This window comes from Leuresthes tenuis, unplaced genomic scaffold, assembly GCF_036924035.1.
Source record: "Leuresthes tenuis unplaced genomic scaffold, fLeuTen1.0.hap1 SCAF_17, whole genome shotgun sequence".
Lineage (NCBI taxonomy): Eukaryota > Metazoa > Chordata > Actinopteri > Atheriniformes > Atherinopsidae > Leuresthes > Leuresthes tenuis.
This window is the reverse complement of record NW_027325371.1, coordinates 20,527,535-20,552,275: the sequence shown is the minus strand read 5'-3', so window position 1 is coordinate 20,552,275 and position 24,741 is coordinate 20,527,535. Positions and strand designations below refer to the sequence as shown.

The 24,741-nt window shown below is 44.2% G+C and overlaps 2 protein-coding genes across 5 annotated transcripts; one reads left to right on the top strand and one right to left on the bottom strand.

Annotated features, from left to right (window-relative positions):
* Positions 1 to 793: 793 nt before the first annotated feature.
* On the bottom strand, positions 794 to 17,641 carry LOC140273976 (choline transporter-like protein 2). 4 transcript variants are annotated; one of them, XM_072369645.1, is made up of 22 exons: positions 17,458 to 17,640; positions 10,779 to 10,827; positions 10,617 to 10,690; positions 10,440 to 10,524; positions 9,552 to 9,636; positions 9,246 to 9,359; positions 9,093 to 9,153; positions 8,131 to 8,254; positions 7,953 to 8,036; positions 7,752 to 7,864; positions 6,514 to 6,645; positions 6,322 to 6,421; positions 6,098 to 6,190; positions 5,602 to 5,686; positions 5,231 to 5,493; positions 5,021 to 5,115; positions 4,814 to 4,917; positions 4,181 to 4,254; positions 4,026 to 4,096; positions 3,802 to 3,890; positions 3,621 to 3,705; positions 794 to 1,491 (listed from the first exon to the last, which is right to left on the bottom strand). In XM_072369645.1, the coding sequence occupies exons 1-22, from the start codon at positions 17,483 to 17,485 to the stop codon at positions 1,385 to 1,387; spliced, it is 2,115 nt and encodes a 704-aa protein (XP_072225746.1). In that variant the 5' UTR covers positions 17,486 to 17,640; the 3' UTR covers positions 794 to 1,384. The 4 variants fall into 4 exon arrangements, with proteins under 4 accessions (XP_072225746.1, XP_072225745.1, XP_072225744.1 ...); XM_072369644.1 differs by lacking the exon at positions 17,458 to 17,640 and adding an exon at positions 13,044 to 13,223; XM_072369643.1 differs by lacking the exon at positions 794 to 1,491 and adding an exon at positions 1,513 to 3,173 and having other exon boundaries at positions 17,458 to 17,641.
* Positions 17,642 to 20,378: 2,737 nt separating this feature from the next.
* gcdhb (glutaryl-CoA dehydrogenase b) lies at positions 20,379 to 24,709 on the top strand. Its single transcript, XM_072368645.1, has 12 exons — positions 20,379 to 20,474; positions 21,127 to 21,242; positions 21,462 to 21,494; positions 21,627 to 21,767; positions 21,891 to 21,953; positions 22,226 to 22,396; positions 22,522 to 22,651; positions 23,049 to 23,265; positions 23,438 to 23,541; positions 23,672 to 23,797; positions 23,911 to 24,071; positions 24,162 to 24,709. The coding sequence occupies exons 2-12, from the start codon at positions 21,131 to 21,133 to the stop codon at positions 24,233 to 24,235; spliced, it is 1,332 nt and encodes a 443-aa protein (XP_072224746.1). The 5' UTR covers positions 20,379 to 20,474; positions 21,127 to 21,130; the 3' UTR covers positions 24,236 to 24,709.
* Positions 24,710 to 24,741: the final 32 nt, after the last annotated feature.

Here is a 24,741-nt window from a genome sequence, read left to right as displayed (position 1 = left end):
GGTTATAAAAATCTGGATTTTATTAGAGCAGAGCGACCGCCTGGAAATGCTTTAAGCAGAAAGGAGAAGTTGACACGTAGTCTTAATGAGCCCATTTCACAGTTTCTGATGCGTTTGGCCATCTGACAAAAGAAAAGGAAAGTATGCGAAGGAGAGCAGCTTCATCAGAAATTTGGCTGTATTAATATATACTTCGACTTTACTGTTTTTACAGAAATGTGCATGAAGATGGAACTTTCCTTCTGTTGACATTCACAATACCAACAGGAGATCTGTTTAGAGATATAAACTTATGTGCTCAGTTGCCAACTTGGCATCTTGATTATAAGAACAAACTACATTTGGGAAATATCCACCAACCAGAAACTGTGGAACATGCAGATTCAGTCAGACTTCAAAGACTTTTCAAGGTCTTCTTAGCTCCTCAAGTTTATGGAGGTTGAAGAATTATTGTGCTTGTAGCGAATCCTGTAGTGTAGCATTGTTTCAGCAGAGCAGAGAAAATGGTTGAACTCTGTGGCAGACCTCAAGAAACAAAGAAACTTTCTGCCATGGTCTGTGGTTTCTGACATTTTGTTTAGTTAAGACTGCCTGGTTTGACCTGGTTTTCTGACAGTCTTTGTTAAGCTCCTGTGCGTAATTAAGGCCCGTTTTGCCACGATACGTTTTCTAAGGTTTATTTCCTGTTATCCGGGTTGATTTCAGCTGGTTTGGTTATTCTTGAGACTTGAAAGCGGACACTTTGGACGCCACACGCACAGGACAGCTGAAAGAACGACTGAAGAGGCAAACAGACTTTGTAGAAAAACTATGCTTTATTTGAAAACATTTCAACCTCACAAGGAAGAGAAACCCATAGTACAATTCTGTACAACACTTAGTATAAATAGAAATGTGTGCTTCTGTTTGGATTACACTTCTCTCCAGGCGGCTGCTGATAAAAGTCGCGCCGCAGCATCAGGCGCTTTTGGGTTATAAAAAAGGCCTCAGCTGCTGGTAGTGGTAATGCTTTGGTAACAACACGGTTACATACTCAAATCTAACATATATGTCAAAAATAACAAAGACACGTTTAACAAACTTTAACAGATCGTGTACCTTCATGTAACACTCGCATCTAAAATAAAAACATACTCAAAGCAATCTGCTTTTTTTCCATTTAAAAAAAAAAAAACAACATACTAAAATCATGATGGGATGCTTAAAGGTCAAACTGGAAATTAATCTTAAAAAACATAAAACGTAGGAGTCTCACTGAAGGAACGAGGAACCACACGTTAGACCGAAGGGATGAACCATTTGTCTGTAACAGTAGACACTGCTGAATCGTCACCTGGAGGCTCCTGGTGACTGAAACAGTCTCGACTCTGCTTGATCGAGCGCTCTACTGAGCCGGCTCGGCCTTGTTCTTCTTGTTCAGGACTTTGCGGAGGCTCTCGGGCATCAGGTAGGGCCTCTCTGCACTGCCGTCGTTCCTCTCGAGATCTTCCACTGGAAAGAGATTCAATTCAGAGTTACTGCTCTTAATACGACTCGTAGCCTGAACGGAGATTTTGAATGCAGCACTGAACTTCAATTTGTAGTTAGGAGTCGGAAAAAAAACAAAAAAAACTTCAGTTTGGTAGAAAAACAAGAGAAAAATCACTTTAATGAATAGTTCAGAGAGTTGAAGCAGCATACTGTTAAACCTTCTTTGTAATGGAGCTACGACATGCACCAGCTTCGCTGTAAAACGTTCAAAGCAAAAACCCACAATTACTCAACTGTACAGACCGGTCTGATATGGCTTAGTGTGATCATTAAAGTTCAACTGTAAACAACTGGGAACCTTTGGAAAAAAAAAACCAAAAAAACTAATTCAACACTGGAAATGAGGCAAATGACGGGCTTCAAGTTTCTCCTGGCTACAGGCAGTGAGGGAGGAACTGTTCGAAAGGCAACAGAAAGCCATTCATCCAGCATCCGGATATTTACCTGAGCAAGTTTTTTCCATCGCTTTTCAAATGACCACAAAGCAGCGAAAAAGGTTCCCAGAACCGTGTAATATAGTAATAATAATAAAAAATAAAGATAAATCAGACTGCATTTCATGATATTAAACCATGCAACGAGCCACATACATACCAAAGTCCAGTGAACACCTTTAAGACGGATGCTAAGCGTTCAGTCGACCATTCCCTAAGCCACACCCCTTTCGTTAGGATACAAACAAAAAGCCGGCGTCACGTTTTGAGACCGGCTGGCAGCTTCTGCTAAAACCCGTCAGCTGTAGTTGGCGAGCAGAACAGAACTGATGTGAGCTCCGTGTGATGGTTAGAAGTGCCGTTTCCAATTGACTCGTTATGGGAAACGTATATCTGGAGCATTTCTACAAAGACGGTCTTCTTCTCCTCCAACTTAACCGTTTGGCTGCTGATATGGAATTAATAATCGGGTTTTCCTTTCTTGCAACGAGCATGCATTCGTCATCCATACGTTTCACTTTTGGAATTAGAAGAACTAATGAAACGCCCCCCGTCTGTTGGCTGCAACACCATCAAGTCAGCGGGTGGTCGCTTCCTGAGCCGACGGCACCTTCAGCATCACACACACCGTTTGAACCCAAATTGGCTGGTTTTGAGCTAGTGGCGCCTACAAAACTTCCATTTCTAATTCCACAGTTTGCCTGGCTTACTGGAGGGAGGGCTTTAGCAAATAGTCGACATTTCCACGCGGTAAAGAGCACGAAAGGAAACAAAAAGGAAAACAAAACGACCACACTGTGTGCTACGAGCTACAGAGGAGAGTCTTTCATCCGGTTCACAACCCGACGGCTGCGCCACCTGAAGCCAAACGGCAAATCTAAGGCAAGATGATCCACAGCTGCACTACAACCAGAGACGAGTGAATAAGACACGAAGGGGAATTTTCCTACAAATTCCCGAGAATGAAACAAAGAAAAACAAAAAAAAAAAAAAAAAAGGATTCGTTTGTGCCGCTGAATCAGGTGAAAAAAGTCTTCCTCTCTACGCTGCATCCTCCTGATTCTGCCGTTTCGGGCTGGGCGTCGTCATCGTGCTGCTGCTGAGCAGAGGACGGATCCTCGGCCTTGTCCTCCCACAGAATCTCACGAAGAGTCGACGACATGTAATACGGCCTTGCAGCCGAACCGTCGTTGCGTTCCAGGTCTTCGCCTTATTGTGTGTGTTTGTGTGTGAGCGTGTATTTGTTTTAGTGTTAATGGGTGGAACAGAAGATTAGTGTGTAAACAAAAGGGGTAAAAGTGGTCAGTAGGAGGGGGAAATGGAGGTGTTGAATTGTGGAAAGTGAGGAGAAAGAAAGACAAAAAAGAGAAAGGAAGTCAAACAGCAAGCAAGCAAAAGCACCCACAGACAATGCAGATTCTGAAAGTTAAAGCTCATCACAAAGCAGCTGCGGTTTTCAGTTAACTTTGGAACAACAGGCCAGACTTTTTCTCCTGAAATAGTAGAGAATGTTTTACAGCACACCATGTTCAAGCCATTTAGAATTAGTGACAGCCCAAAACCGAAAGCAGGGTCAGATGAGGTTTGATGAGCTGTGTGACATGTCAGCATGTTTGGCCTCAGATTCACCAACACGCCGGAGGATGCATCACTTACAGAAACAGAGGAACAGCGTGTCCACACACATCGCGTAGACACTGAAGAATCCATGGGCGATGAGGTATGAGCCGATCACCACAGTCTGGCGAGGACGACAGAACCGCACATTTATTTTGTTTTTTAACTCATGATGCGCGGTTTCACAGTAAAACACGATTAACTGAAAGCGCCGACTCACCAGGATGGGCACCCAGTAGTAGTGGAGGTTTGGAGCCGTATCGTCAAAGGCCTTCACTCTTCCGGAGAAGAAAAAGAAAGCAAAGACTCCTGTGGATGAAAAGACCAAAGCGACCGGTTTTAACCGATTCCAAGTGACACTCCCGTGACGAACGAAGCAAAGTACTGCATCCAGATCTGCCAGTATTGATCATACAATAAGAAAATTAAGATGTTAACACTCACCCACGAGTCCAACGATGAGCAGTTTGCCCAAAAATAAGAGGAAATCAGTCACTTTATCCAAGACGGCCACTCTGAGGGATTCAGGATTTTCATAAGATTAAAACCACATCTTTACGCACAGCCAAAACAATTCCAGATAACATTCTAAAAATCACCTGATCATGTTCCTCATGAGGAGGAAGAAGGCATCTTTCGCAGAGGTGCAGAAGTTTTTGCCATATATCGCCACCTAGAGGCCAAACACACACATTACACCCATTTTTAATGACAGCAGAGAGGTGCAAGTTTAAAGGGTTACGGTTCTGATCAATGCATCGTCAGCAGGCTTGTGCAGAACTTAATCTTTTGAAAGGATCCATTTAATCTGAATCAGGTGTGGTGAAGCAGGGAAACACCTAAAACCTGCGGGACAGCGGCCCTAGAGGACCGGATGTGGACAGCCCTGGTTTATGAGGTATGATGAGCCCGAGCTCAGCTTTCAGAACCTGGATAGATCACAGTGGTAACAGATGCTGCATGTCTGGAGTATGAAATCTATGTTGATGTTTGACACTGAAATTAAACTGCTAAACTACAAGTCCTTTATAGCATTGCGTTTAAAGATGGAAGACATCAGCGGCTGACAGTAAATCAACAGAATTAAGATGCACGTTTTAGTTTTATAGACCAGTTATCCCAGACTGGAGCTGCAGGTTCTGTCGAGCCAGCTCTTGCAGTGAAAGCCCGGCTTCGCGTTGCATCCCTCCGGCTTCGACGAGTTAAGTCGGAACAAAACGAAAACCACGCACCATGATGTAGGCGTTTCTGTTCAGGAACTTGATGAATTTCTCCAGACACCAGAAGCAGCACTTCAGGCAGCACAGCAGGAATTTGGCAAACTTGTTCTCGGCTCCTGTGGAAGACGGCACAATCGAAAAGTCAAGCGAAACGTCCCCTAATCCGATCCAACGTATCCAAGAGATTCTTCACACTGAGGCATCAGTAATCTAACACACCTTTCAGCTTGTGGTCCACATACTCCAACAAAACCCTGATGATCTGAATGATTGAGAGGATGAGCGAGCCAAAGGCCAGACTCCCTGTGTGGTACCTAAAGCCAGACACAAGTAAACCTTAAAGTAGTAAAACAGGACGTGCGTGTGTCAACTGAGAGCAACACAACAAGACAATCACTGTGGATAAAAGAAAGAAAGAGTTCTACACACCTGAGAGATCTCCCCAGGGAAGAAAACACAGGGAAAGCAGGCATGTCGTCTGGCTTCACAAAGGCCCAGTAGTAAGAGGCAAACGCCCCGGCTAAGGTCATCTGTCCCAGAGCCGTGACAAAGTTGGCACACCAGAAGAAGAGAAACACGTTGTAGAACTGCAGGCCGATCAGGTATTTGTGGTACGCAGTCTCTCCGCCGTAGAAGGCAAAAAGGCACTCGGAGTCGGGGCATTGCGCTTTCATGGAACTCGTCGAGTAGTTCTGTGCACGGAGAGAAAGAGATCCTGAGGATGTCATGTGCAACGTGAGCAGCACCGATTTTATTCAAAGCATGACATAGGAACTGGAAATGAAAGTAGGAAAACTTACAGCTGGTTCACATGTTGTTCTGGAGTGCTCACACTCCGTCTCGTTGAACACTTTGTAGATGGGCTCATTGGAGGTAGACAAGAAACTGGTCTGTTCCGTCAAGGCCAACAACCAATCAACCACTTCCATGCATTTCACTTTCTATCTGTGGAAACAACCGATGTCCCCTCTTTTAAGCCCACCAATGCCCAGGCTCCTTATTCTGAAAAATATCCGTCACATATACTGCGGCAGTCTGAAGGGGTTCGGTCAGAAGGATGCAAGTCAGAGGCAGGGACCTTAGATGTGTGGCCCTCTGCTGGCTGATCAGACATTTAGTGTGAAGCAGGTGGTTACTTTGTAATCCCTAAATGACTTCAGGTTCAGATTCAGTTCAAAATGTTACCTTAATGTTTAGGAGCCACCTGACACACCCCCCCCCAAGAAGAAGGGGAGAATGACACTATGTGCTGAGAATAAGTTTCAGTGCAAATGAGAGTTGAGAATCAAAGGATACACAGCAGTTACTGCCCAGTAGGCGATGACCACGGCCAGGAGGATGAAGGTGAACAGAGGGTAGAGGAGAGAACACATCACATGTCCGACGGCTCTGCAAACAGGACAGCAGCATCACCGACGGTTACATGCTTCCAAGCCAGAGAAAGTAAATCCATTACAGCGCACCCCGCTGATCTAACTGTCCTCCATCTGTTCCTCCAAAAAGGCAGTGCAAAGCCTCACCTGCTGGCTTCTTTAATGAGAGCAATGGCGATGAGGATCCTCTTCCTCAGGAAGATGAGCAGTAGGATGATGATGACCTCCACAATGGCCAGGATAATCACTGAAAGAATAGGAGTGGGAGACGGTATGAGTTCGCCACTTTGAAACGACAGTCGACTCCGATGCTACGTTGAAGTTTGGGTGTGTACTGACTGAAGGCCAGCCAGGTCTGTCTAATCTGCAGGTAGACGGCGAAGTCCGTCTGGAAGCCCAGATCCTGTAACGTCACGTTCGAGCCAGGTTCCCCTTTCAGGGAAGCGTACTCCATGTAGCAGTGGAAGATGCCTAGAGAGCAAAAAAAAACAAAAAACAGAGTTAAAAAAAAAAAAAAAGTGTTTTTTTTCTTTTTAAATTAGAAAGGGGAAGTAAGAGGGACAAACAGTGCTTGCACATTCACCACAACAGTGAAGACTTTGAAGCAAATTTCTCCAGGCACGCTCATCTCATCTATAAGCTGATTCTGGAACATTGTTGTCAAAGTTGCAGCAATAACAGCAAACAAAGCTCCCAATGCAGATGCTGCTGCAAACAGGCCACAACAACGCAATAAAACAGCCACAGAACTCGGGTTAGGGCACAGGGATTCCTCTGAGCTTCACTCTGACTGTTTGTTTCCGACATTTGGAAAGGCTTTCACAGCCATAAAGCTCAGAAGGTTCACCAAAGCCGATTTTTCCACTTACAGTCGGGAGAATGTTCCAGAGAACAGGCGCCGTGTGCAAAACATTCACCCATCCCAACTGAACGTCTCAGAATAGTCAGGCGTTGAGAGAAAGTGAGAATATTCCAGAGCAGCAACTGAGACTGGAGAAAGTTGTGCCTAATTCTCCTCCCTGCTGCTCTCCACTCACTCCCCACTACTGCAGATATGCTCAGAGACACAATGTTAACTCACCGGTGGTCATAAAGGAGCATTACTTCCCCATTTTAAGCAGTTAGACTGAAAATGATTCCTGCAGAGTACTTTCTGCATCACAATGTTTGCTAGGCCTCCACCAGGCGATTAGCTGGTTTGATACTTCATCTTTTAAAAACAGAAGCAGTCACACAGTAGCAGAAATAGTTAATGCATTCACCATTCAATTTCAAAGTTTCATGACAGAGCGACAGGAAGCATCTGTACTTCATGCTGTGTTATTCTTTACAGGCCGGCAGCTAACACCCCGATTCTAAGATAATAAAACGAAAGCATTCACAACACTGCAGCCGTCTGTACGGGTTAGTTCACTCTAATCTGGCCCCTCAAAGCTACAACCAATAGAATTTTCAGAAATAAGTGGTTTTATTGGTCCACCTTTGTAGATATTCCACATAAAAAAATTTAAACTTCTGCTATGGTAACAGCTCGACTGATGATTACAGAGTCATTTAGAGACAATCATGCGCCTTACCGTAGCCGATCACCAGGATCACCAAGGCAATCATGATCCAGACCATGATACCTGCCAGGAAGCGCAGGAGGACAATGAAGAGCAGGCTGGTGAGCATGGCGATAACCAACCCTCTACAGAAAGGTAAGACAGGAGAGTTCAGTTCAGACTGACGAGATCAAAGTCAACAAGACGCAGGAACCATGAGGATTAACCACTCACAGAAGGATCCAGTACCAGGACTGTGTGTAATCCTCAAAGATCTTCATCACCACCTGACGGGCCTCAATAACCACGGTGGCGTTCCTGGGGAGAGAAACCTGTGTGTTGATCCAAGTCGACAGGGTGGAACTCCCTCTTGTGCTACTTTTCGCCACAATGATTCTACCAGTGCACTCACTTGACTCCGTCCACAAGGTCCTTGGCGTCTCTCATGTTTCCGGTTCCATCGTCGAAATGAGAGTTGTTTCCCACAGTTATCACACCTCCTTTTAGGCCCAAGGCTGGGAAGCACCTACGGGTGACTGAGGGACAGTAGAAGAAAAACAGGACGTCAGACAGAGTTTAAACCAATGAGATTAGCTCCAATTACATTTTAGATACAGTCAGGAGAAAAGGGTCTTATTTTAAGTAAATGCAAAAACCAAAAAAAACTAAGCCAAAATGCAAAAGCAGAGTGTGAAAAGCGAAGTACATCCCCATCATTTACCAGCTCGCAGAGTTCATGCTGGACTCAAAGACTGCATGGTTCCCAGGTCCTGTGGCTGCAGAACAAGCCCAAATCATCAGCCCCCCACCACCGTGCTTGACAGTTGGTTTGAGGCGTTTGGTTTTCACCTTTGGTGCTGCAGTGCATTATGGCATAAGGACACCATTCCAGAAGTCTTGTGGTCTGTTCAGATGAAACTTTACAAACCTAAGCTGTGCTGCCACAGAGAAGAGGCTTTCTCCTGCAACCCTACTTGTTCAGTCTTTTTCTAACTGTACTGTCACGAACATTAACATGTTACTGAGGCCTGTAGAGTCTGAGATGTAGCTCTTGGATTTCCCGAGTCTGACCTTGGGGTGAACTTGCTGGGATGTCCACTCCTGGGAAGATCGACAGCTGTCTTGAACGTGTGAAGAACCTCTCTCACTTCTAAGATTGATGGGCAGGAGCAACTACTTCGCTAAGATCATTGCTGGTCAGCTAATCAAGCACATGTCATTAGCAGCACCTGGCTGCTACTTACCCTCTTTATTCATATGGAAGCTGGGTGGATTTTTCACACACTGCTTCTGCATTCTGAATTAGTCTTGCCAAATAAATAATGACCGAGTCTGATCATGTGTTGTTTCCTCATGTGAAGTCCATTAACTTACAGGGCTTGCTGGGCATCAACATAGCAGGACAGAGACCTGCTTTGAGGATTGCTGGTGAACCCTGAAAGAAAGGAAAGAAAGAAAAAAGATATATGCATATTCTAATCAAAGAATAACAGTGGGAAAAGTAACTAAACATAAAGAGCAACCCACCATTGATCTTGTCGCACCCTCCTTGCAGAAGTTTTTATAGTAGTCGAAGTCATTTTGGTTGGCCATGGCTTTGATTAAAGTCATGAACTTCTCAGGGCATTTCTCCACGCACATCTAAGGACGAACATGTACATCAGGACACGCAAACGTCATGCAAGCGCAGGGAAAACACAGCACAGCAAGAGGAGTACTGGCATCATTGAAAGAGGAAGGGAAACAAGACGACTATGCATACGTGAGTGGTTACTAAAAGAAAGAGCTCAGAGAACACACAGAAAAAAAAAAAAACCACGGTGTCGTTCACACCTGTGTGGTCGGACACTGGAACTCCAGCAGCACCATGGGACTGGCACACTTCATGATGTTGAAGTAGAACAGCTGGCGCTTGTTCCTGGGGGAGGCAGATCAAAATTTAATTTAAAAAAAAGATCAGAAAACCATCAGACGGTCACTTTCAGTTGGTAGAAATTAAAAGCTGACAACTTTTGTCAGCTGACGACACTTCATTAAGTCAATTTTCTTGCCTTTGTCAGATCAAAGTCTGAGATTTTTTCCCAAAATTTCCTTATAGACAGTCCACTGATAAATCATGCGCCTCACAAATAACAATCACACAGAAAATCTAAGAAAATACAACTTAAGCATTATTATCACAGCAAGTGGATACGAAGACTGCAGGTCTGCAAATTTAGTGCCTTACACCTAAAAAGGCTCAACTGACGGCAGCATTTGGAAATTCATTGAATGGTTTTTGTGTTCAGTAATGACAGTTCTATCGAGGATCAGCGCCTAAACAAAACCTCGCATACGACACGGATCAGTTTGGAAATTAAATAAAAGTGGTCAGAACAGGGGATGGTGTTGAGAGCTTCTTCCTCTCGTCCCATTCTCAGCTGTTCCTGCAACAAAAGTGGGGCATTCTGAAGAACTCCGACCACACACACCAACATAATCCTTCTGTCAGCCACAGTATCTGCAAACAATAAATGGTCATCACTGATTGTATTATTCTGAGCTAAGTTGGCGATTTTCTACAGTTCACCATCAATCTCCTGGCGGGAAGCCATCATCTCTCACGAGAAAGTAGAGCAGAGCCTGTTGGTTTGCTGTCGATTTATCGAGAGCTAATTAGCATTTTGATATGGAAATTTTAGTCCTCGATGCGGTTACACTTCTACTTGGAAAGCAACTCACTCAAGTGGGGTGCCAACCTGCCCACAGAACTGGCCGCGGCTGTCTGTGGGGTAGATCAACTTCCTGGGGTCGCCCTGGGACCAGGCTGGAAGCACATATTTTTAAAAAAAAAAAAAGGTTGTAAAACTAGCTCTTCGTTTGCATTTTAAACAGGTAAACCAAACTGCAACTCCTTACCCAGAATTCCCACTGCAATGTAACCCAGCACGGCGAGAACGAAGAAGATGCAGCAGACGATGTCTGTGCAGCCCCTGGAACCCAAAGAGAAAAGAAGCCCCTTGTGTTTACTGGAACTACACGGCATGAAAGTCAGCAGCGGAAACCACAGCTCCACCTCACCTGTTCTGGATTGGACCCTTGAAGGTGGGATCATACTTCCTCGGTTCGCCTACATGAGAGAAAACACGCTTTTATAACTCAGGGAAATCTTATCAGAGGAGTGCTGAATGCGTGGCCTTGAGTGAGAAGACTGCTTCCCATTAGCTGCTCAGTAATTCCCGTTAAAACCAAATGTATGGTGTGGAAATGTGGGAGCTGATTTCAGGTTAAAAAGCAGCGTGCCCTCTTCTTCCGCCTATTCTTCTGTCAGTTGACGTTTCCCTCCAGGCCTGACACGCTCAGCAGCCCAACAAAATTCCTCCCTGGTGACTAAGCCGGAGCAAAGCCACGTGAAGGAAGGAGACAACATGACACGAATAACTACTCTGGCTTCGAAAGTCACACAGAAAGTTTACTTTGACAGAAAAAAAACAAAAAAAACAATATGTCATTGTATGGGGTATTTCAGTCCTTGAACCCGACCACTTTCAGAGGAAATAGTTTTGGGTTTTCTTTGTTTGTGAAGCCATTTAATACTGACCTATGAATCATTCAAGCATTTGAAAAGAAAGCAGACAAAAATAACAGACAACATAGCAAAGAACCATCTTCTAAATGGCATATTAAGGCACCTTGTTACCAGAGACCTGTCACAAACACGCAATTTATTCCCATTACTTCAGTTCCATCTATTAAATATACCCAAGATAACAGTTTGACAGACACAGTAGTTTATTCACACCAACAAGGTGATTCCCAAATTCCCTCTGCTATTAGCTGAAAACCTGGCATATCTCAGCATGGTGTGCAGCGAATCCTTAAACTGGTGTCAGGCCTCAAAAAATATCTGCAGTATGTGAAAGGGATGTCCTTAAGAAAGAGGGGAAAAATATATATAAGAAATACAGCAAAGACCTGAGAGATTCATCTGACCCTACAGTTGAGCCATCTGTCAGGAAGCCAGTCTTAAGGAAGGGAAACAGGGAGAAAAGGCTGAGCTATGCCAAATGACACAAGAAGTGGACTGAAAATCAGTGGCAGCAGGTCTTATGGAGGGATGAATCCTCCCCAGAGCCCGGACCTCAACATTACTGAAGCAGTGTGGGATCATCTGACAGAGAACGGAACAAAAGGCAGCCCACATCCAAAGAAGAGCTTTGGGATGTCCTTAAAGAAGCCTGGAGAACTATTCCTGAAGACTCCTTAAAGAAATGACAGAAAGCTTTTCTAAGAGGGTTCAGGCTGTGTTGGAGAATAAAAGGTGATCAGACCAAACACTGACTTTCAAAGTCATTAAAGTTCTACCAACTCTTGCTAATTACAAATAAACCATATTTCCACTGTAGCACAGGCTTCCGTAACATTTCCCTTTTTCCTGGCACAATGTGAAGAAACGAGCGGTGACTCAGTACTGAGTGTCAAAATAAATCTCAAACGAAAGTATGTGAAAGGAGGTGTTGAATTTCCAGCTAAAATGTACGAATAAAACTGTGTTATTGTGTGCGTGTGCCTGCTGTGGAGCTGAGAGTTCAGCGCCGCTGAAGACATGGGTGACTTAAGGTGAGTGGGGTATTCTGAATAATAAGAACCCCCCCTCTTTCTTCTGTCAGATTCTGCAGGCTCAGCAAACAGTTCCATTTGACGCAGCTTATCTTGAGGTCAGCGTGTCAGAAGCAGAGGCCAGAGTCTCTCATATCTAAGCAACTTCGTCTCTCGGCCTCATAGGTAATGTCAGTTCGTGGCATTTCACCAGTCACTGCTGGGAACTGAAATAAGAAAGCAATGTGAAGAGCACAACGCAGGAATGATGGATTTACATTCATGAAGACCACCACAGCTGCCTGGTTAGCGCCTCCAACCCTTACTGTAGGCTGAACATACAGCAGTCATGACACCTTAGAGTCTAGACATATGTAGGATATTCTCTGTGGCGTCTTGGCAGATCAATTATGCATGTGGTGAGTCGGGTAGAGCTGAAGCTAGCACTTACCGCTCCGGCTGTTAGGGCAGCCACCGCTTCCTGTATGGAAGGGTGTCGCAGGCTACTTGTGTGTTTGTTTTGCAGCGTCCTTTGGTCACCTGTGACACTCTTTAACAAGTTCAGATAAGGACAAACAAGGCAGCATTTTTACTCCGAGGCCTCCAGATAATAGACTCAGCCCAGTGATGTGTGTGCAGCAGAAAAACCTCCCTGCGCCCACACACACTTTCTGCCCCACAGTGTTTACAAGCTGAAAGAAAAGAATGCCTAAAACTGTAAAACAAAAAGGTTAAAAGAGCAGTTACCATGTTTTCCATAAAATTCTCCATCCTCTGGCATGTTGAAATTCTTTTTCGGGCCAAAGGCTGAGATGTACAGAGGTCCTTTCGCTCGACTTCACGTCCTCTTCCCTCTCTGCTGGTATAAATGACTCAGAACGAGGGAAGTGCAAGCATTGTGGAGGGAGAAACCAGTCTAACCTGTCCCTGAATAGGCAGGGAAGCTCCACCTAAACTCACACTTACCCCCCCCCCTCTTCTGTTTATCCCGAAACAGCCGCTTCTGTCCAATCTGCGCTCCACCTGTGCGTCTCCCTCTATCTCCTCCCCCTGCCAAAAGACCTCATTTTGTCTGAAGCATGAAAGCCACACAGGCAAGAATGTAAACTCCTCCACGGGGGAGGACGGGAGTGAACGAGGAGAAGGTGGAGACTGTTTTTTCTTCTTCAGATGTTTCAGAATCACTAGTGAAGACAACAAGGAGGAACCCTGGCTGCTTTGCCTTGTGGAAGGGGCTGATTAGTTTCAGGTGTGTGGGGGCATTTAAGAATATAAATGCCAACAGCTGCGCTGAGGAGGCGGCCCATGTTGTTAAAGTCAAAGCTCAGTCATTTGGGTTTCACTTCGAATAGCGGCAAACGGCTCAAACAGTAGCGACTGAAATCCCCTCCATGAACGCTGATGCACTGCACAGCAACAGGAAAGCTGCTCATTTCCCTTTTCTTTAACCCGTTCTTGGTGGCCGGATGTTTTGAACTTCGCTCCGTTCTGGGTTGACCAGCCAAAAGCAATCAGAGCATGTTAAATGAATTCATCACTTGAACAATGAGTGCACAGACAGAAAAAAAAAGAAAGAACAGAGAGAGAGCGCTGGAATGAGTGAATGTTTCCATCTGCTCTGCGCCTGATTCGCGGCCAGCTTTGCAGCTCATTTACCGACAGTCAGCAGCAATTCCATCACCAAAAACCTGTGGCGGCACAAGCACTCTGGACGACTTCTTCACAAGTCGTGTGCAACTATAAAACTCACTTGTGACAGATCAGATTCATTGAGGGATTAGACAGAAACAAGCATTTTGTTTCCACTTTCACTTCCCTGAGAACACCCAGAGCTCACAGCTTCTCCCCCTGCTTTTTTTTAATTTTGTCTCCCACGTCTTTCTTGAAGGCCAGAGGGAGTGGTCTTCCACTTGGCCCGAAAGGCCAAGTTCAGATCTATTTATAATGTGAAAAAGGAAGCAACACAAAAACTCTCTCTAAACGGTTGCATACTTTTAAAAAAATCAGGAAACATAAACTTCAAGCCCAAGTCTGGAGTAAAAGTTGTTGTTGTTGTTTGAATGGTCCGCTGTCAGTCTTTTCTTATCTTAAAGTGTCAGCTAAATGAATTTCCACATTTAATCAGAGACGACGCTCAACACGGTCTGTGTTCAGCTGTTTTTATTACTGGCTTTGTAAAATAAACACATTTGTCCCATTTATTTCACTTTTGTCACGACACTGGGCATTTGCACCACACGTGTCTGTAAGTCAGCTGACGTTTGGGTGTGTAATGTATTCACTCAAGAGTGTGAGTGTGAGGCAGTGTTTTATACGGCTCCTCATAGGAACTACAAGGGTGGGGACCAGCCAGGTGCTGCTGATCAGACCTATGAGTAACTGATCACCAGCAGGTGTGAGCGCCTGCAAAAAGCAGACGTTTGGGCAGTTTGATGGTCTGAGGGGCATTCAGGTGTGTGTTAACACAATGCCAAGGAGGAAAGACATCAGCACTGAGCCTTAGCTTGAAATACAGCTGCTGTTAACTGTTCATCATGGCTGCCCCGCCTATCCTGCATTCATTTGGTGACATCGTCAGAAATGAACATCCCACATACGCAAGCTGCAATATGTAGGTGAGCAGTAGGGGTGTGTGTAAGCTAACGTCTGATGTTTCCATGTTCTGCATCGGATGACGGGCCTTGCAGACCATCTACGATACTTTTTCTGTCGTGATCCTAAAAACTATAGCAACTATCAGTCCCATATTAACCGTTTATTGGAGGGCTTCTGCTTACATCCTGTAAACCCGGCAGCAGCTTCCAGTCTGAGGGATTGTGTGCGCCCCCTTGTGGTAGAGAACGGAGACGGTTGCTTCTGCGAACGCGAGGTAAAACAGCAACTGTGTTTTCAGCCTCATAGAAGCAACTGTTGTTCACCACCAATCTGAGCAGGGTTATTTGGCCGTTTTCAAACAATATGGAGTCCCTCATTTTCAACGTTCAATAGTCAAACAATGTCCTTTGGACAGACAAGACCAGCATGGAGATGTTTGGTCATAATACACAGTAGCATGTTTGGTGACAACTAGGCACAGCATATCAGCACAAACAGCTCAAACCAACCGTCAGACACGCTGGTGGAAGGGTGGGGATTTCGGCCCGTTCTGCAGACACAGGACCTGGGCACCCTGCAGGAATTGAGTCCACCATCAACTCTTCTGTATACCAAAGTCTATTTTTGACCCTATATTATATAGTATAGTATTCTAGAGTAAGGCCATCTGTCTGACAGCTAAAGCTGGGCTGAACCTGAGTCATCAACAGGACAATGATCCCAAACACAGCAGCAAATCTACAAAAGAATGTGTGAAAAAGAAAAGAATCAAGGTGTTGCAAAGGTCCAGTCAAAGTCCAGCCCTCAACCTGGTTGAAATGCTGTGGTGGAACCTTAAGAGAGCTGTGCAGAAACAGCTGCTGCCAACCTCAATGAAGTGAAACAACACTGCAAAGAAGAGTGGAGCAAAATTCTTCCACAATGATGTGAGAGACTGATCGCTTCATACAGAAATGGAGAACTTCAAGTTTTCCTTAACATTTGCAATACTGACCGTAACACATACACGAGTTTGAAGAGACGCTGCCAAGCAGTGCTTGAAGGAAAAAATAATGATAGCTGGTAAAATTGTAAGGGCGTTTAAGATCAGCCAGAGTCCCATGTGTCCACTGTGAGTGGTGAGAGTATCATCACCAACAAGCAAGGGGAAACAGTGAGAGCTTGTTTTTGGCTGTTTTCTTAAAGCTGGAACAGAATAAAAAGGTGAAATGCATGCATATGTAAGTCTGAACCAACTTTAACAAACAGCAAAAAAGAAGCCAGAGAGTCTCGGGATCGGGTTTCAAACCACCCCGTCTAAATATGGCTTATAATTACACCTAATCTGTAGCAGGGCATGGCTTCGTAGCTGCTTCAGATCCTGTCATTGAGGTTTCTTCGTATATATCCCACCCTGAAATTACTCCAACATGGAAAAACCTGGGGTACAACCTACAGTTTTTGTGTTACGCTGAGTTGTTTTTGTCCTAGTTTCATCTTTCAAGATGCACAGAGGAATCTTAACTTGGGCCATCCGCTTGAAGAGCTGTGCGAGGCCACTTCCTCATACCACCCTTAATTTCTTAAGTGAGTTTTCCTCTATTCTCTATCCACGCACGCACACACAGAGCTCTCGGAGGCTTGGTAAAGGGAGTCAATTAGCCATCATGTGGCTGGGAGAGTGGGAAAGGGTGTGTGCAGACAAAAGAGGAACAGACTATGGATGTCAGCAAGAAGGATTTTGTTTTAAAACTCGCAGCAGCAAAAACTGGAGGCTGCGTTCATACTTTTGCACAAGAAACAAGGTTATTGACCCAAAATAAGGCCTTAGAAGCATTCTCCCCATGAAATGCAGTTCTTTTGTAAGAATCCTACAGAGATCTGTTATACTCAGCATAGAACAGTGCATGCCACTGTGAAACACATGGAGTAAGCATAATTACAACCACATTACATATTTACAGCCACATCAAGCAATTGAAGGGTGTTTCAAACTAAGAATAGGCTTCTTATGAAACGAAACTGTGGAGCCTGACAACTGGAAACTTCCTCACTTGTTCGAGGTATTTTCTAATAAGCTAAGTTCTATACATAGTTGGGCGACAGGCTGAGCTCCTGCTGCCTCTCATACCAGTCTGAGGAATGTGGCAGCAACTGGTCAAGCACCAGAGAGAAAGGGACATTGTGCGCCCTGACAATGCACGAGGCTCCCCTAAAACTCAACCGAAGGGGGTCCTCACTTTTTTTAAAAACACGAGCAAATAAAAAGTCTACGCCGTGTTCAAGGCCCGTGACCGAGGGTGAAGTCGGAAGAGTGAGTATCGATCGCGTTCACGAGGTCCAAGAGAAAGTGGTCTTTAAACCAGCTCACTTTGCCTACAACAATAAAAAAAAAAAGAAAAGAGAAAAAGAAGAAAAGCAGAGGGCAAGAAAATCATCCGAAGGCTAATGTTTCTGGGACCGAAAAGATAGTTGCAACACATCCGCGAGAAACGATATCGCCTTGCGCCAAAGCAAAGGCAGTTAAAATGTAACTAATGATAAGGTCTCAAGCAAAGCGTGTCCGTATGGAGGTTTAAACAGTTACCATATTTTGGCTTCTCTTCCAGTTCCATGGTTGCTCAATGCTTCCTCTGGACCGCAGTTGTTCACGAGAGACGACTACAGCATGTTTCCGCCCTTTGCTGTGTGTAATATGCGGCTGTTCTGTCAATTTGTTTACTTCGTTGAACACTCCAAAATCTTGCCTGTCCCGTAAACATTTAAAGAGAGATTCCCAAGAAGGCGTCGACCAATGAGGACACAGGACATCGTGATTGACAAGAAACCAAGCCAACCACCGACCGAAAGAGGTTGTCTTATCACTGGAGACTGTGTCTCATTTTCAGCACCGTTAATTCCCAGATGCGTAACTTTCTATTGAATCGCACGAGCTGTCGAATAAACAATAAAAATCGGCCACGAATTTTTCTGAAAGTTTAACCAGAGTTAGATGATCTCTTTGGCCACCATCATTAATTCGTATTATTGAAAATAATTATAATAATATATATCTGAGAAAACCCTTTATTACTTAATTAATTTATCAAACGATTATTAATCTCAAAATAACTAAATAAATTTACCAGCAGTATATTCATTCATAATTCAGACTGAAGTATGAAGGCATTTCCTGCTCTGACTCTGCACTCTGAGAGCCAGACAGCTGCAGTGTGCAGCAGTAAAGGACAGGCTTTTGCATAAATAAAAGCAAAATTACTCTGTGAATAATGTATTCACGTTTTTTACTTCAGCAAAACCAGTAAAGTGTATCAGTAATATATAATGTAAGAAAGACGACGAAATAATGTTGCAGTGCATGGATGTACTACAGTGACATCTTGTGTCTTTAGCATCTTGTTGTACTTAACTTTAGCATAGGTTTTCAGTTTAATAATACTATTAATCTCCAAAGGTAAATTATGATGCTACTGTACCAAATATTGTTATAGATATGTTATTGTAGAAGTGTTGTTGTAGATCTAATGAAAATAAAAGTTAGCTGGAAACTTTTGGGAAGTTAAAATGTAGCAGAGAGAGAGATGTATGATTGAAATGTTCAGAGATCGCCATCAATGGATTTAGGTGTTGTTTTTCATAACTTGGCAACAGCTTTGCTGCTTATTTCACTCATACCATCAACAGGGAACACAGGTTAACTCTTTCGGAGGACAACACTGACAGAAACCGACAGCCAACAGTTAAAAATCCAGAGTGCAGAAATGCTCCTCGTCAGCAATTGTCCAGGATTATCAATCTGTTGGTAACAAGGACTGCAGTCCCTCCTCCTTAACTGCTACTTCTCTGTTTTCAGTCTTTGTGGAGAGGCGTGAGTCATTGGAGCGTCCATGTCTTAATCAAACAAATAACATTGCCTTCCTGATATCCCCACCGATCTCTGCCATTTTGTCTGCCAGACGTCTCCTCTTCAACTCAACAGTATTTGGGGTCCTTACCTTGGCATTATTTGGGCTTTGAAAAGCTCAATCAACTGCTCCTACATGCACATTACTTTCATTTATTGCCATGGTTGAACATCGCAACAGATTTTTACTAAAAACCCAACAAAATTACTAACTTCTTTCCAAATCAATATCATTCCGGCATCCACAGCATCCAAACAGATTTCGACAAATGTTTAGAAAAAACATCTGTTTTCACAGAAAAAGCCTATTATAAAGATGTCAAGAAGAAAACATAAAACCCACTTTATGTCTAGAGTTAGTCCAGCAAGCTGACACTAATAGAATGCCATTCGATAATTTTATTTATTTTGTTTACACTCCAAAATCAACGTACTCAATGTGAATTATCACTACACAGCCTGCAAAACAACAGCATAATACCTTTTGTGGCACATGAGGGAGCTTAAAAATGTCATGTAAAAAAACACGGCTCAATTGCATTGTTGGAGATTTAGGATCCAGTCATTAATAAGTTATGCTGCCTTGACTTTCACTTGTTACTCCACCATATTTACTAAAGTCAGACTTCAGATAGATTAGATTAGATTAGATTAGATTTCCCTTTATTGTCCACACATTTGGGGTGAAGGAGTCTGTCACTGAAGGAGCTGCTTAGTGCTCTGACGGTGTCCTGCATGGGGTGGGAGACATTGTCCTCTGGCCTACTTGATATGTTTATTCGAGTCTGTACTGTATAGCTCTAACAGATTAAGCTAGTTTGAGATACTCATAATAATATTTATGCTGTTTTATTCTGGAACTGTTCTACTCACTAAAGTACAGTTCAATAAATGTTATTTAACGCGGATGACTCATAAGTAATCTGTGACATATGTCCTGCATCTGTAATTGGGGGAAAAATATCTTAATGGATTGACAATACAATCTTTAGATTCATAAATGGCAATAGTTACACTTAGATCAAAAGGCATAATGTTTTCATTTGAAATGCGGTGAAGTTGTTGTTATTCAAAGTATGCAAGTATAACATACGTGCATTAGTAAACCATAAATTGATTAAACAATATATTTATATACTGTTATTTATATATTTAAATCTTTGGAAAGATTACCATCAGAAGTGATGTGTTTTTGAATATCAATAGGTCTGGAAGTATTAGTATGGCAATATTTCAAGTACATATTGTGTTTATTGTGTTGACTAAAGATGGTCACATATTGGGTCATTAAAGCTAAACCCCTCCTGGCAACTGGGTTAACTTTATTATGGGAACTGAAATATGAATAAAGCCAACTTTCACTCCCCCGAAATCAGCCAATCAGAGCTAACTGGAGAGGCATAGCGTCCTTTAAACTCGTCTTCAGACAAAACAAATGAACACTAATAAAGAAATAATAATATGTTTTCAAGTCTTCATGTCTTACATGCTTTTAAAGAAACAAAATCATAATTTTTTTTACAAGAATAATTATTTAACGTGTGGTTAATGGTGAGTAATTTAATTTCGTCACCATAATCAACAGGGAACGTCCGGCTTGGTATGCTTTACGTAATGACGTAGGCTTATTATTTTGACGTTGAATTTCACTGCGCTGTGAACAGAGCCTGGAAGAGGGTTGTTTACCCCACATAACACAGGTAATTACCAATCTTAGAGCTGTCGCCATTATTTTTATCTCATGTTTGTAAACACAAAGTACATTTTGTGAGAGGCCATTCTCAACTTTACTCACTGGAACTCAAGCTGGCAACTCGCTGTCGTGAGCAGGTGCTATTAGCTTGTAGCCCACTGTGCAGTTACCTAAGACCGCACAAGATTGGCTAAGGTAGCCGAGCCTGGCTTCATACAGAGCTCACACGGCTACGGTCTATTGCTTTTGACGGCTGCTTTGCTCTGAATACAGTTTGACATTTAGTTACAGACAGCCTCCCCTGTTGTAATCTCTAAAAGCTACTTCTGCTAATGTGAGTTTAGCCTCTCAGTCATCTGGGTCATGGTAATACAAGCAGGCAACTCCTGCGTTTCTCGGATGTTGAGGACGTTTCACTTCTGAGGAAACCTTTCGGACGAGAAGTGAAACGTCTTCAAGAACCAAGAAACAAAGTCCTGGTTTTATTTTATTGTTTTCAAGCTCCTTGGATTGCTGCTACCAATGTGAACTCTTGTCAAGCACAGCTAAAGTAGAAAGTTTCTATCACCTCTTCCCCTGTAAACTTCATGAGTAGCTTTTGTATATTTAGAGCTAATTGTTTGATGAATGCGGGTCGTGACATTCAGTATCTTTCCCAGACTCATGTCCACCATGGCACTGAGAAGCGCTGTATGCCGTCTCTTGGTCAACCCACACAGATGCGCCGTCATCTCAGCTTCCAGAGCACAGGGAACTGCAGCACCTGCCAGATACGGTGAGTGATACTGTACCATCAGCCACACATTGTTTAAAAGGGATACTCTACTGGTGTCCTGCCATCCAGGGGGGGTAGGACTGTTAGGAAACTATCATCAGCACTACTGTGTGGTGTTCAGCCCATCCTCATCATTTGAAGACGTTTTCAACGTTCACAAATTAAAATTTGACAGTCTGTGCGTCATATTTGTCATTTCTCATCTCTTCATAATACCAGATGCAGAGAGGCCTGAACAGAAGTCTAAAGCACGTAGGTGTTCACAACCACTCAATAACCTTCTAAATATAAGACAACAACTTGCCAAAATCTTTTTTTTTTTTTCTTATTCCTCACGAAGGTTTTAAAAGTCTGATATTAGTCTTTCTGTTCAATGTCCGGCAGCTAAGGTCCAGTTTGACTGGCGCGATGGCCTCGACCTCGAGGGTCAGCTGACTGAGGAGGAGATCATGATCCGGGATTCCTTCCGAACCTACTGCCAGGAGAAGCTCATGCCTCGCATCCTGATGGCAAACAGACATGAAGGTGACCAATAGTGGCTGATAGCGTTGGTGCTGGAAGGTTTGGCCAACGTCCTTTCAGTTTAGAATCAGAAAGAGACATTTGTGACGCATCCCTCTCATGACAGCGTGTTGTTTCTGTTTTCAGTGTTCCACAGAGAGATTGTGTCAGAGATGGGAGAGATGGGAGTCCTGGGCCCAACTATTAAAGGTTGGTTTGCACACTTTGGGGTTTCATGCCGTCTCCTTCATGTCGAGCTGGAACACTTTTTTTTTTTTAAACCAACCAAATTTCTGGCACGTGAATTACATAAAATGGACTTTGTCCATTTACCCACTGGACCTGTGTATGTTGTTTGTTTCTGAGAAATCTCTGTGGTAATGACAGAAGTCTGTGCCCGGTAAAAACCGACTTACTTTCTTGCTTTCCTCTCTGCTTCTGAATGGGCTTGAATGACTCCTCTTTGTGCGTTTGATGCTAAGGTTTCGGCTGCGCTGGGACGAGCTACGTGGCCTACGGTTTGATCGCCAGAGAGGTGGAGAGGGTGGACAGCGGCTACCGCTCCGTTATGAGCGTGCAGTCCTCGCTGGTCATGCACCCCATTAATGCCTATGGCACAGAGGAGCAGAAACAGAAGTACCTGCCAAAGCTGGGTGTGTAGATAAAACTGCCTCCTTGTTTTTCTCTGGTCGATGGCCGACGATAGTTTCTTCTGTTTACAGATCTAAGTGCTTTAACTGTTGTGTTTTTAGTGAGCTATTCCTTCTGTCACTTTTAGCTCGGGGAGAGATCCTGGGCTGCTTCGGCCTGACGGAGCCCAACCACGGCAGTGACCCCAGCAGCATGGAAACCCGAGCCAAATACAATCCGTCCAGCCGCACCTACACCATCACAGGCTCAAAGACTTGGTGAGTGTTCTGCTCCTGATTTTTTTCTGCAGCTGACGTGTGAGAACAGCTCATGTCAGCGGTTGTCCACACGGTGGCGCTCTTCACAGCTGAAGTGCTGTGTGAAACGCATATGCTGGAGGTTACTTGGATCACGACTGATGTTTTGAGGGCCGTGCTTCACCTTTTCTGTTAAATTTCACTTTCAATTTCAACTTTTTTCAAAACAATCAAACAGCCCAAGACCAAACAATGGATTGTTTTTAACACGAGAGATATTAAAGCGGATAAAGATGGAGAATCGGTGTTTTGACCCGTCATTGGACTGCTTGTTTGCAGTAACTAAGCGTTTGTTGCTCAGTGTAGAGCAAAACGAGGCTGATGTCTCCCTACTGCTTCCCTTTGCCTCCACCTTCAGGATCACCAACTCTCCAGTGGCAGACATTGCTGTGGTCTGGGCTAAGTGTGACGACGGGAAGATCCGCGGCTTCCTCCTGGAGCGCGGCATGAAGGGCCTCTCCACGCCCAAGATCGAAGGAAAGTTTTCTCTGAGAGCTTCGGCCACCGGAATGATCCTCATGGATGAGGTGGAGGTTCCCGAGGAGAACCTGCTGCCTAAGGTCTCCGGCCTGGGGGTGAGTGGAGTGACGAGAGGCCTGCTGTCATTCTGCATTTGTTCTATTGGATGAATTATTTAGCAATGAAATGCCATCGGTGCTTCACTGGTTTTGTTCCTGCATACTTTATAGTTTAATGGGTAAAAATCCAATTGACCAGTGCACCTCATACATCCTCTGTCGCCTCCAGGGTCCTTTTGGCTGCTTGAACAACGCCCGGTATGGTATTGCGTGGGGTGCTCTGGGTGCTGCCGAGTTCTGTTTCCACGCAGCTCGTCAGTACACACTCGACAGGTGAGGAAGCTCACGTGGAAATGTTTCTTTACGCAAAACAAAACAGAGATGTTTTGGTGTCCCCTTTGTCGTAGTGGAATGTTTCTGGATTAAGGATAAATCAACGTTTTTCTTCTCCTTCCTCAACCAGAATCCAGTTTGGCGTCCCTCTGGCGAGGAATCAGCTGATGCAGAAGAAAATGGCCGACATGTTGACAGAGATCAGCATCGGGCTGCAGTCCTGCCTGCAGCTGGGCAGACTTATCGATGAGAAAAAGTAAGGAAACTCGGCCACTCTTTTCCTCGCGCTTTCTGCTTTTTTTCCCTTTTTTTCCCTCGATGAAACTGCGCACGGTTTAACACATCTGGACCACGGTGTTTTCTCTACAGAGCCGCCCCAGAGATGATATCCATGCTGAAGAGGAACAGCTGCGGTAAAGCCCTGGACATCGCCAGGCAGGCCAGAGACATGCTGGGAGGAAACGGCATCGCGGACGAGTACCACATCATCCGCCACGTCATGAACCTGGAGGCTGTCAACACATATGAAGGTGAGGAGGGAACAGAGAGCCGTACTCACCCACCCCCCAACATGAGCTTCCCCTGGTCATCCTGTTTGACTCCTGCTTTCTCCTCCTCAGGCACTCATGATATCCACGCCCTGATCCTGGGCAGAGCCATCACTGGGCTGCAGTCCTTCACCGTGGGCAAATAGGTCCAACTTCTCACCGCCGAGCCCAACAAACAAGCCTCGGCAGAGACAGATTTAACTCTCGTGTCAGATCTGTTTAAAGTCAAAAAGCAGTGTTTTTTTTCTCTCCCAGGCTTGTAGAAAATAGATTTTACATGTTAAGTATGCTGCTGAACTTTTGGGCTGATGTGGGCTGTAATTTCTTCTGGATTCATATTTTCAACTCAAAGAGGGCTATTTTTTCCACAGCAACAAGCGGTTTCACTGAAAAGACTCTAATCTAATCACTGTGGCGAAGCAGTGTGGGATGAGGACGCAAGGTCGCCTTATTCACTGTTAATCCTGAAAATATGTGTTTTTAAGTGCTTTTTGTCGTTGTGTTTGAACTGTTAGGTGTGTGGTGGTTACTACTTCGAGCACTTTACAGGCTTTAACACTAAGATGTTAGGTCTTTGCAAGAGGTCACACATGTCAATCGGAGACTTGAATGAATAAAAATAAAAATAATTCTTCATATGTCTGCAGGAGAA